The 16716-nt window shown below is 42.3% G+C and overlaps 1 protein-coding gene across 2 annotated transcripts; it reads left to right on the forward strand.

The window, feature by feature from the left end:
• Window positions 1–6479: 6479 nt before the first annotated feature.
• Window positions 6480–15763, forward strand: LOC130570702 (protein sprouty homolog 2). 2 transcript variants are annotated; one of them, XM_057361097.1, is made up of 2 exons: window positions 6480–6556; window positions 12494–15763. In XM_057361097.1, the coding sequence occupies exon 2, from the start codon at window positions 12565–12567 to the stop codon at window positions 13414–13416; it is 852 nt and encodes a 283-aa protein (XP_057217080.1). In that variant the 5' UTR covers window positions 6480–6556; window positions 12494–12564; the 3' UTR covers window positions 13417–15763. The 2 variants fall into 2 exon arrangements, with proteins under 2 accessions (XP_057217080.1, XP_057217079.1); XM_057361096.1 differs by lacking the exon at window positions 6480–6556 and adding an exon at window positions 7388–7925.
• Window positions 15764–16716: the final 953 nt, after the last annotated feature.

Raw genomic sequence — 16716 nt, forward strand, 5'->3', positions numbered from 1 at the left:
TTATTCCATTGTTGAGTTTACTATTAATCTAAAACGAGGAAAAATATTATTAAAGAATAAGTAAGTGACCCTTAATTATTATACATTCTCCATCTGTCAAATGGACAAATGTAAATGTCGTAACTCTTATATAACAGTTAAATACAGCAGCATCCTTTAAACTCCAATGGTGGGAAACTGTGTTGAGATTTGAGTAAGTTTGTGGGCTTGCTATTAGGCTTCATCTCCTCTCTACTCAGCAAAGAGAGACAGTGATCTGACAGAAGTGCTTCCGCTCCAGGTTCATATTTCCTCACTCCTAGCTGCACTTCAATAATTAATATTCATAATTGCATATCATGTCAGCAGAACACCCTCAGCTTCCTCTGCAGAATGACTGATCCCATCACCAATATAATTTTCCATTGTCACATCAGCATAAATGAATAGCTTCGTTCTCCGTTGCATTCACGACCGATGACCAGCATCCTCCTGTCACAGGTTGTCAGTGGGTGGTCGCTTAATACAATTAAGTGTATTGTCACAAACATGAAAATAAGAGGCTGAGGAAAAAACTTTGGCAATGTTGTTGATATTCTGTGGTGGTCTGATTCATTCTGGGGACAGTGATATGACGTTCTTTTAAAGAAATAGTTCACCAAAAATGAAATTGTCGTCATTTACTTACCCTTTGTGGTATTTTGTCAATTTAGATTTTGAAGAAGTGGACCGGGATTTCCAAGGTCAGGGATTCACTGGAATCTGTTTGCAGAACTGAGAAACCATGGGAAGAGTTGACACCAAGCAGGTTGCGTTCTTATAAAAGGGTCACATGCTGATGAGCAGTTCCATTGAGATGAATGGCTATTGATGATTTTCCAAGTAAGTGTTTTTGTGTGTGTTTTGCCCTTTATGTTTGAATAAATTAAAATGCTTCTTATATACAGCCGCGGAAAAATTAAAAGACCATTTCAAAATGATTTTTTGTTATTCTGAATTTTCTATTTATAAGTATATGTTTATGTATAAATGATCTTTTTTTTTTCATTCTGTGCACAACTAACAATATTTCTCCCAAATATCAAATAAAAATCTTGTTTCTGTTTGCATTTATTTGCAGTAAATGAAAACTGGACGAACAGGTCAAAATAACAGAAAAGATGCTCTGTATTTTTTCAGATCTCAAATACTGCAAAGAAAACACATTCATATTCACTTTTAAGCAATACAACAGTACTATTTGTACATGTATTTAGGAAAAATTCAAAAATATATTTTTTATGTGATAACCTCGTTTTCATGTGTCTTGTCATGCTGTCAGTCACATTGTTGGATGACTTTACGTCACTCCTGAGGTTTGATTGTGTTGAAATTCAACAGACACTGGACTGGAATGACCACAATACATCTAGAAATGCTGATTCAATGAAAAAAAAATTCTGCGTCTGTATGTGCAATGTTGGGTCAGCTGTATATTCTTTATATTTAAGTTCGTACAAACCAGCTAACCAGCTAGACATTACAGTACAGAGAGACATGATGATTTTAATAAACCCCCAAACAGTGCCAAAGGAAATACATGTTTTTTCAATCTTATGGCTTAAATGCATGTAATGTAAACAAATATGAAAATCACATGTTCTCTCATTCTTAGTATTTTTATATGATGTTTCAGGTAAACTTTCTTTTAGTCCTGGCAGTGGAATTCTCAGTAGTAAACTCTCAGTGTATCTACTTCGTATGACCCGCCGACCCCCTTGTTCCTATGACTAGGGCCCCTGTCAAGGGTCATCGGAGTGGCCCCTCACCTTACTCTTGCCCCTCATACACACAAACTCCCCTTACACAGATACTTCTCTCTCCTCTCGCTCATTGGCTGTCACTTTCCTTCAGCCACTTGACCTTTCTTCCTCGGTGCTGTTGGAGTTTCTTAAGGAATCTGCTTGTCCGTCAAGTTGTGGTTTTGACGGGGGGGGGGGGGGCGTGGCCTGGCTAGACATTTCCTTTTCGTCTTCTGTTGCCTCTCAATCGCCAATCTTAAGCTTCCTGACCTCTCCAGGGGAAAGGTGACTAACCTCTTTCATTCGGTCTTATCTTTCCACTTGTTCCTTTTCTCTCCTCCGCCCGTCAGTCCACAGTTTATATTTGGTGTTTGTGTGTCTGCTTTGTAAATGCCTTTTGTTAGGCAGCACTGTATTTGTGGTTGGGGTTTGTCACCCGAAATTCGGTCATCATTCATTCACCCTCATGTGGTTGCAAACCCGTATGTGACTCTCTTTTCTGTGGAACACAAAAGAAGATAATTTGAGAAATGGAAGTCAATGGGGGCCAACGTTGTTTGGTTACAAACGTTCTTCGAAGTATCTTCAACATGGTTGAACTGACATGAAAATGATGACAGAATTTTCATTTTTACAAACAAATCTCTAACCCCAAGCCTACCTAAAACGTAACACTATTCATTTTCTGTCCTGCCTGCTCCGTTTTCCCCTTCTGGACGCAAATCTAGTTGGAGGTCCTGGTTTTTCGAAGTGCTTTCTCGAGTTATCATCCATCACGTCTTGTCTCTCATTTTATCTTAGCATTTCTTCCTCGGTTTTCTCTTTATCTGTTTATGAGACAGCGAACAGACACATGGCAGGTCTGCACTGTTTTAAAGATGTTCTTAAAAGGGCATGCTGGAAACTCTCTTTCTTGCTCTCCGGGTCTTCTGCCCTCCCTCTATCAGAGCTCAATCATACTTAATGCTGTCTTTCGATTCACTCCATCCATCTCTGTCATCCTCTCTCTCTCCCTCTCTCCTCACAGAGCCTTAGCTGATGCACTCCTGGCCATTAATAAAACTTTTATACATAGTCAGGAAGTGCATTTGCAGTGGGAGCGGCTGAAGGCTCTCAGGACGACAGGAAATGAGCCTCTGGCTGGCTGCCAGCTCGGCTATTCCGAGGGGCCGGTGGCTCGGCCGATTGTAGAACTCCGTTCACTTAATGGAATACGGATACTTTACCCCCAAACTATTAGCAACAATTATGGCGTGGCCCGGAGAGGGGACAGGGAACGTGTGTTTGTGCTGCAAGTTTGAGGGGGTGTTTTGGTGAGGGCGGATGTGTGTGTGTGTTCATATCCTCGTCCATGTACATGTAATGGGGTGATGATGTGTAAGTATCTCCATGTGCGTACAGGACCAGGCTGCGAGAGGGGGGAATGAGAGAGGGGCGGGCATTAGTTCTGATCGGATACAGATGGTGGTGTTTATGCAGCTCAGTGGTACAGGGCACGAGGATGAAGGGGCTCGACTAGTTGTTTGGAGGAATAAGCTCCGCTTGAGTGCCTGGGGTTAAGGCTGCTTTGAAAAAAACATACTTCAAGGAATGGGGCAGAATGGCTCACTCTGTTATCTGGGCTTTAGTTCAAGCGGTGCGGATGAGACGGGCTCAGGAGCGAGAGGTGTTTTGTAGCTCAATATAACAGCTCCATCTGCTGTGGTGCTTTGACACGGGGGCCATCTTTACCCTAAAACGTCATAACAGAACACACACGCATATTGACACAAACATTTGCAAAAGGGGCCGAATTCCAAACCAGGCCACAGTGAGAAGGGTCCTCTCGGATGAAAGTGAGCATCTGAATCTTTTTAGGACCCACCCTTAAAGAGCTAGACTGTACATACGACGGTCACTTCAAGACATCATGTAATATCATGCTTCGTATTGTCTGCTTCTTTCTGTCTTTTTCATATTTGTGTTTCAAAGAGGCAAATCTTTCCCTCTCATTTGCACACAGACAGGATACAGTGCCGGCAGAAATGAATGACTTTGTCAGCTGTGCCGGTCATTAACCAGGCCATTTAACATTGATCCTTCTATGGGCTAGGGACTCCTATCTCTCTCTCTCTCTCTCTCTCTCTCTCTCTCTCTCTCTCTCTCGCAGTATTATGGCTACCCATGGGTCTAGGCATAGGCAATGGTCTTTGGGTGGGAATGCAACCCTGTCAATGTTCCCATCCCAGCTACATACCGATAGAAGTCAGATGCATGTTAAATACAGAAAAGTAAGTCATTTAAGGTCATTTTTACTGTACTTCGTGTAATTTACTTAAAGCTCTTTTAGATCAAAAATAAACAGAACTTGTCAGGACAGTTACTAAGCAAGTGCATAAAAATCATTGTTACTTGATTCACAATAAGCTAGCGTATAATACAAATTTAAAAATTGTTGGTAAGATTTCATAAAAAAGTGTCATTTTATGTCATTTAACTTTAAAAGTATGTAAAGAAACCTGCAATTTTCTGTTTAAACAGAAATGGCGATAGAGAGGCAAGAAAAGTTACGGATTGCAGCTTTAAATGCTATTTAAATACCTTTTAAAGGTCCAGTGTATGAAATTTAGCGACATCTAGCGGCGAGGTTGCGAATTGCAACCAACGGCTCACTCCACCCCTTCCCCCTCTCTTTCAAAGCACTACCGTGACTTTCACAAGACAAAGATGTCGTCACGTTTTCACTTCTTTGCTGAAGGAGAAAACGTATTTATGAAACACGCTCTGTAGAGCAGTTTGTCCGTTTAGGGCTACTGTAGAAACAACATGACGAATTCCATGAAAGGGGACCCGCGGTGTATGTAGATAGAAATAGCTCATTCTAAGGTAATAAAAACATTGTGTAAGGTCTTTATACACTTCTGAAGACAGAGTTATGTATATTATACTGCATTTCTGTCAATAGGTTCTCCAAAAAATGACACACTGGACCTTTAATGAAATTTCTGAAAAACAACAAATTGGTTTTTCACTTGTTTTCCTCACCAGTTCTCATAAGATATTTTAATGTCACATGACAACGACAGTGTTTGCTTTTCTAACACATTGTTTTTCTTTCAACTCACAAGCTACTCATTAGCTTAAAGCAAATCAAATTGCATTCCCGCGCATTTTTCCCTTTACTGTTATTTAAAAGACCAGCGCAGTGCATTTCAATGTAAATTCACATTACTATAGTTATTCGTCCTTGTGTGATGTCACATCAGTCACCAAAACACAGTCCGTGACCTATAGCTACAGTTGAGAAAGTGCTGATGGTGTTATTCACCTTTGGTCAGCTAAGACTTTGAAATGTATAGTCATATTATGAATACATCATGAATGCTTTCAGCCGTCAGTTTCCTCCTTGATATAGGCTTTATTAAACTTCCAAGCTTGCACATAACCCAGTCTGTCTCACTTGCTTCCACGTAACAAAAAGTCAACCTCCAGGTTTCATTTTTACTGAGCTTTACTTTTATGGAGTAAGGGATAATTCACCCTGATGTTTTCATTCATGAAAAAAATTATTTACCCTGAATTTAATGGTATACAAAACCTGTATATAACTCTTTCTTCTGTGGAACACAAATGAAGTTATTTTGAGAAATGTCTCATTGGTTTTGTCTCCATACGATGGAAGTCAATAAAGGTCAATGGGGTCCAGTGTTGTTCGGTGACCAACGTTCTTCAAAATATCTTCTGTTGTGTTCTACAAAAGAAAGAAAGCCATACAGGCTTGGAATGACATGAGGGTGAGTAAATGTTAAAATACTTTTTATAACATAACTATGAATAAACAGAAAATGTTGGACCTATATACTCAGGTATACTGGGCATTTGGAGTTTAAATTAGCATTTTCTCACAGCACCCACACTTAAGCTTAAGTATAAATCTTACATTCACCCTCAAAGCACGTTATTCAGACGATAGAGAGAATGAGTTATAAAAATTACATTGTGCAGAGTTTGTAGATAAGCAGATCTGTTTTAGAGATTGATCTGTACTGTCATGCGTACTGTCAACCTCAGGTTGAGTGTTCAGCACAGAGAAACCTGATTCACTCTTCTCTCTCTGCACTGTTTGGCCATCCTAGCTATTTCCCTCGACAGGAAGCACCCCTCTTCCTGCCCCATTACACACACACACACACACGCACGCACGCACGCACGCACACACACACATGCACAAACAACACACACAGAGGCACATACACATAAAATGTGTCCTGTTACCTTGGAGATGCCTTCCATGTGCTATCAATAGTCTGACATGAACACATGAATATCCTGTGGATTTATGCTCTGTATTTCAAGTTCATTCATGTTATCCTTGCATTCACAGAAGTATTATACAGCTTGCATCATTGTAAACCATTACGGTAATTTAGTTTTTCTTCTTGATTTACTTTGGCACTTCATTCACGTCTGTTTACATTCGTTGATCATTTCACCGCAAGCTTTTTTCGCCGTTACGATAAGGGATCTTGTTGTTTGTTGGCAATGACCGAAATGAACTGGAAGGGAACATGGGCCGGGTTCCAAGCCGTCATGCACTCGATTGAGAAACTGAATTATTCACTGTTCTAGGATGTAACCTGCTCTAGGACAGCTGCTAGCTGGCGCAAACACATCAGAACGGGTCAGCGAGTTCCCAAATGTTGAGTCTGTATCCACACGAAGCTGTTAGAGTTAAAAAAAAGGGCACGTCATGAAGTGAGAGTAACGCTCGTGTATGTTCTGTTCGTGATCATCGACCATGAAGAGTTTCCTGAATGGTACGATTTTTTTTTATTTTAGCGTGTTTTCCAGTGAAGTGTATAAATGCCCACAAAAGAAGAAATTCGTGTGGGACTGTGAAACATTGTAAACTTCAATATGTTTTGTTAGATTTATGCTTAAAATATGACAAAACAGTTGTCCAGTGGGGTATAAAAATAATTTTGGTAATATTAATAGAAGTTCAAAGTTATAATATTCAGTTTTTGTTTACAAATGAGTTTATATTGCGCAGAAATACTGATTAGGATTTTTTTTGCAGCAGGGTATCAGGTTCTGTTTTTTATAAAAGGGATATATATGCCGGAGATAGATCAGCAAAAATGGACAAAGTTGTTGGTATTTCTTTGCAATGCTGACAGAGCTGTTCTCCTCATGGTTCCTATAACTGAAACATATTCCTCCATGATGTTCCTGCCTATTATCATGTTTCTCCTCTCTGTCCCTCATTGTTTTCATCACCTATCATATTGTCATATTGTTGACTCATATCTTTCTCCATTTCTCACTGTACTCTCTCTCTCTCTCTCTTTATCTCCTGTTCTCTTCCTCTCTCTCTCTCCATCTTGTTAGGCTTAGCTCAGGGAATCATATAGAACAGTTCCTGAGGGGGAGAAAATGAGAGATTGGGTTACAGCCCGATGATGCCACTTAGCCATTAACTATCTCGAGCAAAACCAAGTGCCCCCCCACCCCCCGCCCGTCCCGGCCCTCCCTCCTACCATTCATATCCAACCACCCCTCCTCCATTTCCCATCTCCCTCTCATTTCCCACCCTCCAACCCTATCTCTCTCTCTCTCTGTCACACACACACTGTGTGAGTGAGTGGATGATCGCACGAGCAGGAAGCTCTGACCATACACAGATAGAGAGAGAGAGAGAGACAGACAGTCCAAGAGAGAGACGATCCAGCACTCACACTTTCAGCTCAATACAGAGAGAAGACAAACTTACAGGGCCGCTTCTGCGCTCTCTTCACACTGTTATACTTCTGAAAGCCGACTCTTCTGAAAGTCGCTCGCGTTGCCCTCCGGGGACATTTTTTTTTCTTTTTCAAATAAATTGGGATATTTCGTGTGACATGTTGCCCTCGTTTCCACGAGAACCGCGGCTTTCCTCCCAGCGCTCTTTGAACGTGCAGTGCTCTGGCTGTTCCCTCATAAAGGCTGTTGGTGTTCTTCAGAGGTAATGACTGCGCGCTGAGGAACCAGGATTGCTTGCACGTGTGGGACACTCTTGTGAAGAAGCATTAGCAGGCGGAAGAGAGAAAACTGTTAAAGAAAACATAAAAGGAACGAAAGGGAAACAAGAAACAGACAAATAAATAAAAAAACACTGGCGCAAAATGGATCTGCCTCCGTTTAGGGGTAAGAGCTCAGTTTCTTTCAAGTTTGCTTTTGAAAAACTTATTTTGGAGATCTTGATGTTTTTTTGTTGTTGGATGAATCGTAATCTAGTTGAGATATAATGGGAGTAGAATATCATCCAAGGGAGAGACGAGGTCTGCGTGTCATGTGGTGCCCTAAACTCAAGTCCTACCCTGACCCAGCCGATGCACAGGGCTTCAGGCGTACAGCCATGGAATTGATTGTCCTCAAGGTCGGAGATGTCAATACTTCCCAGTTTGTGCTGGCAGTGGTTGATGGAGAGGTTGGAAGCAGAGTTGGAGAGAACGGTGCTTCACACACGTGCACTCGTAAAACACGGCGTACTGAAGTTTCGGTGTAATTTTAGTGCTTGGAATTGGTTTGAAAGTTGAAAGTTCGTAAAGTGTCGAGCTGCGAAGTGAATTTTGGGAATACGCTTTAAATAACAACCGGCTAAAATCGGCACAGTCAATCTTGTTAAAATTCGTTCAAAAGTTGCTTATAATGTAACGTGAAGCTATTGGTATTTAGGTTCAGTGTTTCCACGTTTTTTCCCCTCGCTAAATCCATTATCTTATATATTTTGCTATCTCTAATTCCCTTCCTCTTTTCGCTCCCCTTCTCTCACCCAAACTTGCTGGTCTGCAGTGTCTATTTCAGTCCTTCCTGGGGGTCGGATTCGGCACATCCGGAATCTCATACAGTTTATTGTCATTCAATCCCACTGTGTTCCCAGGGGGGCCGGAGTGGCAGATCCCAGGGTCCTGGTGCCTGACAACATCAAGTCCAGCCTGGCCCCTAGGAGCCTATATTAGCCCTCTGTGAGGCCCCCGGTCCCTGCCCCCCTGTGACTACCAACTAATCAACCCTCAGTCAGCAATTGCCAATCTGCCACTCTATCTGAGTCAGAGAGAGCAGAAATGGAAAATGGATATCTCTAATGACAGTCAGCCCGCAGGAAGTCAGAATAGCCTGATGGCTGGCTGCAGAACTGCTGAATGCTTATCAGTTGCAGCAGGGGTCAATGAAAACGACTGGAGGCTTTAAAATAGCACCACATCGTGATGTCATTGGCTTATATCCAATGAGCCCCCACCGGGCCGCATGGTACACCTGGCAGCCACACCCACCGATACGTCCATGCTGAGTGGTCGTGTCCATTCTAGTGTCCTTTTATGAAGTGACTGTTTTGCCTTTTCTCATCCCCCGGTTTTATCCTCCCAGTTTGGAGGTTTAGAGTTTCTCTCAGTCAGTGGTGTGTGGTGACTGTTATGAATAATATGCACTTCTCATCCTCTTCCTGCCCTGGATTGGATTACCCTGGCCAAGGATGTGTGCAAGGAGCCCCAGGGCAGAGCCGCGAGGCACAGCTCACTCAGCACTGATACTCCCAGAGCGCAGGGGCCGGTCTTCAGGTTACCCCTCATGGCAGGCAGGACTGAGTAAACAGGGCCCACTCTTGCCTCTTTTTCTCTCTCCAGCACTTGAGATGCAGCTGTCTCTTGCTCGCTTTGTACGCTCGGTTTGGTGGGTTCTTGTGTGTTTTAACCTAGGACAGGTGTTGGGATTCTGCTGTAATCTTGAACTCTCATGAAATTTTCTTTTGCGCTCAACGCACTTTTTTTCCTTGCAAATGTGAAATAGAATGATAGAATGATAACTATAAAATAATTAACACACTAACTTTATTAGCGTGCTTAGCGATGGACGAAAACGTTGTTTATTCATAACTCCAATTTTAGATTTTAGTTTCAGATGCACAAGCCCTTTAAATTAGAATAAATTTTGATTGGCTGTCAATGTTTTATCGTTCATCAGCTGAAATTGATCCCAGTGATATTGTTCCTCTGTTTAGTTATCATTATAGTTATGCTGTGAACTTCGCTATTTTCTTAAATTTGGAACAATTTCTAAAACTTAATAGCTATAGTTGTCATTATTGTCCTTGGTGTGTCCTTACAAAAACAAAAATACATAAGAAAATACTGGAAAATGTAATGCAAAATATGAAATAATACATTTCCATATATTGTTCTTGTAAGTTCTTATATTTTTAATATATAAAAGCAGAAATTCTTGTCTACATAATATATTGTAATATATTAATAATGCGTTATTCCATATATTTTCAAGTATATAAGTATTAAATGATTTTATATATTGACAGTTAATATAGGAAAATATGTTTTCTTTGCATAAAAGCTTGAATGATCGCTTTGAACAACAAAGTTGGACGGGTGCACTTTCATCTCGAAAATCAAGAGAAATACAAAAAAATACAAAAAAATACAAAAAGTTATAGTACTCTGTCTAAAGTAAAAAAGGCTACCACGTTTGTAGAGTTCAATACATGGTTTCCGCTTAAATGAAAAAACATTCTTTGAAAACTAGAAGATTGAGTCTTCAGATGTACGACCGGAAAACGTAGACCAGGAACCAATCCTTTGGATGAATGCTGGATTGCAGAACCAGATCCTGAACACTGCACCAGATCATCTTTGAAATTCTAAGAAAAAATGTTAGAGTCAATGTTAAAGTAATGAAGTTTAACCTTCCTGTTTCCATTGACATTCACAGTGACATCACCCAATTGAAATGAACGTGCACTCTAAATCTTAAACAGTTTTAGCAAGGTCCTTCCACATTTAGAGGTCATGAGCTCAAGATTGACTAATCCTGGACAACAATCAATATCCCAGTGTGCACTGTCACAATGCAAATGGACTTGGTCCTATTGAACATCCTTTAAACAAACACCCAGCAGCACTTTTGAGAGGCTTTTTAAGTAGCAGTTATCTACAGCGTTAGTCACGGTTAAGAGAAAACAATTGTGCAAGTTCCATCTTCGAGACATGATAAACCAGTCCCCGGTACGGCCTCGCCCTGGTGTGCGGTCTGGGGCACGTGGGGCTAAAGAGTGCTCTGGGACTGGGTAGGGAGTGGTAGAGTGCTCTTTGTTGGGGAGTTAAAGTGGTGGGGGATCTTCTGGGCTTCCTGATGTCAGCGCCTTGCCTGCTGTAGTGCTGGAGTGTGGCTTATCGATCCTCTGGCACCCTGGCTGCTGGCGTTGGGTGGGGTGAAAGCATGTGTGGGTGGTTGTTATATTGCTGCTTCTGCTCTGGTCTTCGAGTTTATGGCTTATTGTGCAAATGCACTAGCTTCATTGACTGTTTGCATAGACTCACAGACGGTTTTGTGTTAATGGGATGTGGCTTTCTAAACAGTCCGGGTCAGCATCTTTAAGAAAAAAGGGAATTTCATTGATAAAAGATAAGGAACTGAGTCTAACACCGATGATAATGTAAGCACAGTGGACAAGAAAGTGAAGTTTGGTTCTGTTTTTACACAAGAGCGCTGCAAGTCAGTGGAAAGTTCCAAATAAACTCCAGCGTAGCCGTGAGTGATAAATGCTCCCAAGTGCCGACACACTTGAGGAAAACCACATGGAGAAGACATGTGCAAATGCTCAAACAAATATGCAACCAAAAGTGCCTGACATGACACAGATGAGCTAACCCAAAACTTCCTCTCTGGCTTGCCTGCAGATGCGAGACTAAAAGTCCAATGTTGTTTTCGAAGTCAGGCCCCGAATAATGAGCTCATGGAAATGAACAGCAGACCCCTTTCAACAATTAGATGGACTGATAGGACCTGACTACAGATCTCTGCTGGGTTTGATGTAATTACTCTCCAGGACTTCTCTTTCCTCCTCCGTGTAATTTGCAAATGCATTTTGCGCTTCCGACCTGGGCCTCCTTATCTTGAGTTTTTATCTAGGCAGTGGGGGTGGGGATGGATGCTATCTTACCTTTTTTTTGCGAGAGCATTCAGAGCTCCTGCCAGGAATTCAGCTGACTGTGACTTGGGAGACTGGGAGCAGACGCTGCTTCTTCTAATCACCGCTCTCGTGTATGGATTTCCGTTTCTGGTTATGTCAGATGCGGCTCTTCTCCGCTAACCGATTTCTTCTGTGACTTGTTTTAAACAACATGTTTGTCCCAATCACACATAAACTTTTGGAACGATCTGAAATAGTTTACTTGTACGAGAGTCTAAATAAACAGAAAGTGTGTTCTCCGTGGAGGAAAAACAAAATCCATCTAATTCAGTGAAATCCAAGGTCTTGTTTGGTTTTGACATCCAATAATGCAAACAGCATGTTTCTCAATTCCAGGATGCTGATTCTTTCCATGCACATTCCAATAACCATACTGTTCCTGTTTATGGAGGATAAGGCTTAACAAAAGACGGGCTGCAGGGAGGGGCTGCAGCGAATTCCTCCAAGCTGCCGAGGAAGAGATACCTCAGGACACTGACACCGAGTCTTTTGGGTTCCCCAGTTTCTCACAATTCATTGCTGTCAAATTCTCTGCGCTAGTTCTCTTCCCTTGTGTCAACAGCTGTGTTCTCCAGATGCTAAATTGTAGTGTGATGTCATTGGCGTTATCTCTCCATCCTCTGTGTCTAATAATAACTGTTGCTTTAGCCATAGACTCATATGAATTTGTTTTGCAATTATGAGTTTGAACCCAATAATGACAGCTTTGTTTTTTCTTATCTTACTACAGGTTTATCCGATGTACCCTGATATTGGTCAGCCTTGCAGAACTGCCACTACCCTGGTGGCCCCGACGGAAAAATGGATCCAGTGACATCTTTTCGGTTGGACCCTGAAGGTCTGGATCTTCAGCAGGTCCCTGTGTTGTCCATTGACCAGATCCGTGCTATAAGGGCTAGCAATGACTATGTAGAGCGCCTGGTGGCACTAGAGCCTTCCACTCAAGTCGGCGTTTTCTATGCACACGACGAGCGACATCCTCCGATGTCTCGCAGTCAAAGTCAACATCAACATTCCCACCTGGCCCACCTGAGTCGCTCCAGCACTGTCAGCTCAATGTCCCGTGGCAGCGCTACTTCGGATCAAAGACTTCTTACAGGACTAACGTCATCTCATTCCGGTCTAGCATCCGTGGTGAGGTCTCAGCCCAAAGGTGACTTGAAACCGGACTCGCTAGGCAAAGGACTGGCTGACGGTGAGGACTTAGGCATGCACCTCTTCATCTGTGAACGCTGTGGCCATTGCAAATGCCAAGAGTGCTGTGCACCTCGTAGTTTGCCCTCGTGCTGGACCTGTGGACAGTGCTGCTTGTGCTCAGCTGAAAACGTCTTGGAGTACGGCACTTGCCTGTGCTGTGTGAAGGGTCTCTTCTACCACTGCTCGGCGGACAAGGAGGACAACTGTGCCGACCGCCCGTGCTCCTGCGCACCGGCTCACGCCTGCTCACGCTGGAGCGCTATGGCCTTTTTGGCTCTTTGCCTGCCATGCCTGTGCTGCTACCCACCTGCCAAGCTGTGCCTCACCCTATGCCAGCGTGGCTACGACCGCGCCACCCGTCCCGGCTGCCGCTGCAGCAACACCAACACTGTGTGCCGCAAGATCTCCGCCACCAACCCTGCGCCATTTCGCAAAACCCTGGAGAAGCCTGTATGACAGCCCATCTAGTATCTCTCCTGTGAGGAGACAGCTGTGGAATTCTGCTAAAATGACCTTCTCGAAACCAGTCAGGCCTCCCTGCATCGTGCCCATCATCATGTATCCGCCTTGCCCTTTTTTAGTCATTCTTCGTCTATTTATTTATTTATTAGACTTTCCTGGATAGGGTTGGGTAATGCAGACCATATGTAACAGATACAGGGAGTAAGCTATCAGAAAAAATGCAGAGCTTGTACTGGATAAAAAGGATCACGTACCTTTGCGCGTGTCTTCTTCAGCCTTATGGACAAACTGCAAGCAAGCTGGCTCACTACATGGATACAGGGCGTTGGTTACGTAGAAAAAAGAGCCTAACCAAAAATTCTGACTCGTGTATGTCAATTCTATTTGACGCCAAAAACGGGACCATTTCAAATCAGAATATTAAGCTCACCTATGAGGGATGTGTTTCAAGAGAGGCATAAAGAGAGACACTGTGTGTGTGTGTGTGTGTGTGTGCGTGTGTGTGTGTGTGTGTGTGTGCGTGTGTGTGCGTGTGTGTGCGTGTGTGTGCGTGAGTGAGTGCGTGTAAGGAAAGAAGGTGGAAAAAATGTGTGTACGTATGTGCATGTATGTGCAGTCTCAGGCCGGCATCTGTTGTCAGCAGAAGCCTCTCTTTTTATTTTTAGAGGAACTACTCTAAAAGATAAAGTGTCTGGTCAGGTTTCCAGCCCGGGGCAGCCTGACGCCAACCTCTCCCAGCCACTCTCTTACATCCTTACCTCTCCTTTTCTCCGCTGCCCATTGTGCTTACCAGCTGCAGAACGACGGCGATAGGATCCTTGACCTTTTCTGCGTCTAACCACGCTGTGGGACCAAACGTCATGTGACTGTCTGTCCACCTCGACGGTGCTCTCAGGATGGGAAACAAGCCATTATTTCAGAACAGTTTGGCCAGGATCACGTCAATGCAAAAGATGCTTTAGGTCAACATAAGACCCAGTCCTGAGCAGCAAAGTGAAGCCATTGTGGTTCCCTTTTTCTGCCGTACGTGGACCGCGAGCATCTCTGAGGACATTGGCCTTTTCCGGCCCTGAATGCTCCACAGGAAGTGAGGTTATTGTGTCATCGAACGGGAAGGATTGTATTGAGACAAGGGCTTAAACACCTGATCAGATGGAGGCAGAGTACCACACTTGCGAACAAGGCAAAACAGATGCACTGACAACCAAAACCGGAATGCATGATGAATGAAATCTGTTACAAGTGTGTGTGTTCTTCCCCACTAATGCACATCCTTGTGAGTTCCTTTGCTATATTTTTGTATGTACATAGAATTGTTATTGTATTTGTATTTTTATTCCATTTGTTTTAATCTGGTTATTATTACCGTTATTTTATATTACTGTTGGACATTAACCTTGTCAGAGGCCTGGCTAATACTTAAGACTAACCATAAAGCTGATTTTGTATTGTGGAGGAGAGGTTCCTTCGGGGTAACACTTGTTTTGCGTTGCAGAATTGTAAATACCCTTCAAAATTTCAGTAATTGGGTTCCTTTGGTTGCTTTCTATACCCCTGGTCACGAATTGCAGTTGCTCTGAGCAAAAACAATTCATTACAAAAATCAAAATCTGTGGCAAGCTTTAAAAGTTAGCGCCGATAGCAACGCACAGTGTAAAATAGTGAGACGGTTCCTCTCCTCCACAGTCGCATCTCAAGAGAACGGCTTCTCTATAGAGGGGTCGTGATGTGGCTATGGGTTTCAATGAGTAGGTACATGCAATTTACAGGAATGCCTAACTGGTGCTGTCCGCAGTCTGCGTTAACCACTAAAAATTCACCATGTTGTATTAGTAAGTATTGCTTTGGTACAGTTGGCATCTTGTAAATTGTAAGAGAATTAAAGAAGAATATATATATATATATATATATATACATATAAATATATATAAATCTATACAAATGAATATATTATATATATATATAAAATATATTATACATTTTACACTTTTTTGTTGCTGATATTATCGTAAAGCCACAGATATTTATTTAAATGGTTGCAAGAAAAGCTATGTATTTATTTCGGGGTGAATGATGGAAGGAATTCAATGAAAAGACCCATGTGATGATTTCAGCTTTTTTTCAGAGTGAAATGGTGGGTGTGGCCGTAGGGCCGTTGATAATAAATAAAAAAGTTTTCAAATAGTCTGCTTGTTCAAGACTTCTTTACATCCGTGAGAATTGTAATAATAAGAATTGTAACCCAGACTCTCGAATGTTTGACGTAACGTTTGCTTTACTTTATAGCTTTGCTGAACTATGCCAGCCTTTAAAGGCACCTTTGATATCCACAGCTGCAAATAAACTCAGATGCTGATTCTACGGTCTCACATGTGGTTGCATCTGGAGTTCTGTGGTATGTGATACCAGTGCGAGACGCGCTTCTATAGATGTCTGAAGAAGTTCTTAAGTGTGTAAGTGATCTGTTTAAAAGAAAATGCTGTGAAGCAGTGAGCATGTGCGTGAGTGCAGACACATGGATCTTGGTTTCAGTGCCGAGAGGTTCCGGTCTTTGTCTTTTTACTCCACTCCCCACAGTTCTGCCTGTTAGTCTCATAAATAAGTAATGAAGGCCAGTTTGTACTAATGGCCTTGGAAAAGAGGGACTAGAGATATATGTGTGTGAGTGTGTGTAAAAGGTGTGTGCTACCCCCTGTGCCTAAATCACAAAGTAGATAAGTGTACGACGCTCGCCACACAGCCACGCCTCGTTTTCCCAGAGCTTCAGAAGCATTAAGGCTGTACCCCAACATCTCTATACCCCCACCCTTACTCACAGCTTTGACGACACGAGAGGACACACCATGAATAATATAGATCCGGACAAGTGCAAACACTTCTATATCCATGTGTGTGCATTTAGACACATGTAAAGAAGGTCTGGTGGTCCCAGAAGGTGTGTGGGACAGCACATTTAACTGTACATTAAAAGTAATTTAACTCCATAAAAACCCCAAAGAATAATAAATAAATAATAAATAAAATCTTACACAAAAATAAATTCTGTCATCATTTTTTACATTGACATTTAGGCATACTTTTATCCAAAGTGACTTTCAGAAGTGATCCTCCATGACTTCTATTCAAGCACTTTTCCAGGTTTTTTGAAAGTCATGTGATAGCTTTGTGCAAGAAACAAGCCCAACCATAAAACTTTTTGCAAACAGCTGCATTTTTGCTCTTTTTTGAGCTTGAAAATCACAATATTGCAATCTCCAAATGTCTTCATTTGTGTTCAAAGTAGTATTCAAAGAG

Source organism: Triplophysa rosa, linkage group LG19, assembly GCF_024868665.1.
Source record: "Triplophysa rosa linkage group LG19, Trosa_1v2, whole genome shotgun sequence".
NCBI classification, from domain to species: Eukaryota; Metazoa; Chordata; class Actinopteri; order Cypriniformes; family Nemacheilidae; genus Triplophysa; species Triplophysa rosa.

Coding starts and splice junctions, on each gene's coding strand:
- LOC130570702 (XM_057361097.1), top strand. CDS start 12,565: ATGGATCCAGTGACATCTTTTCGGTTGGACCCTGAAGGTCTGGATCTT.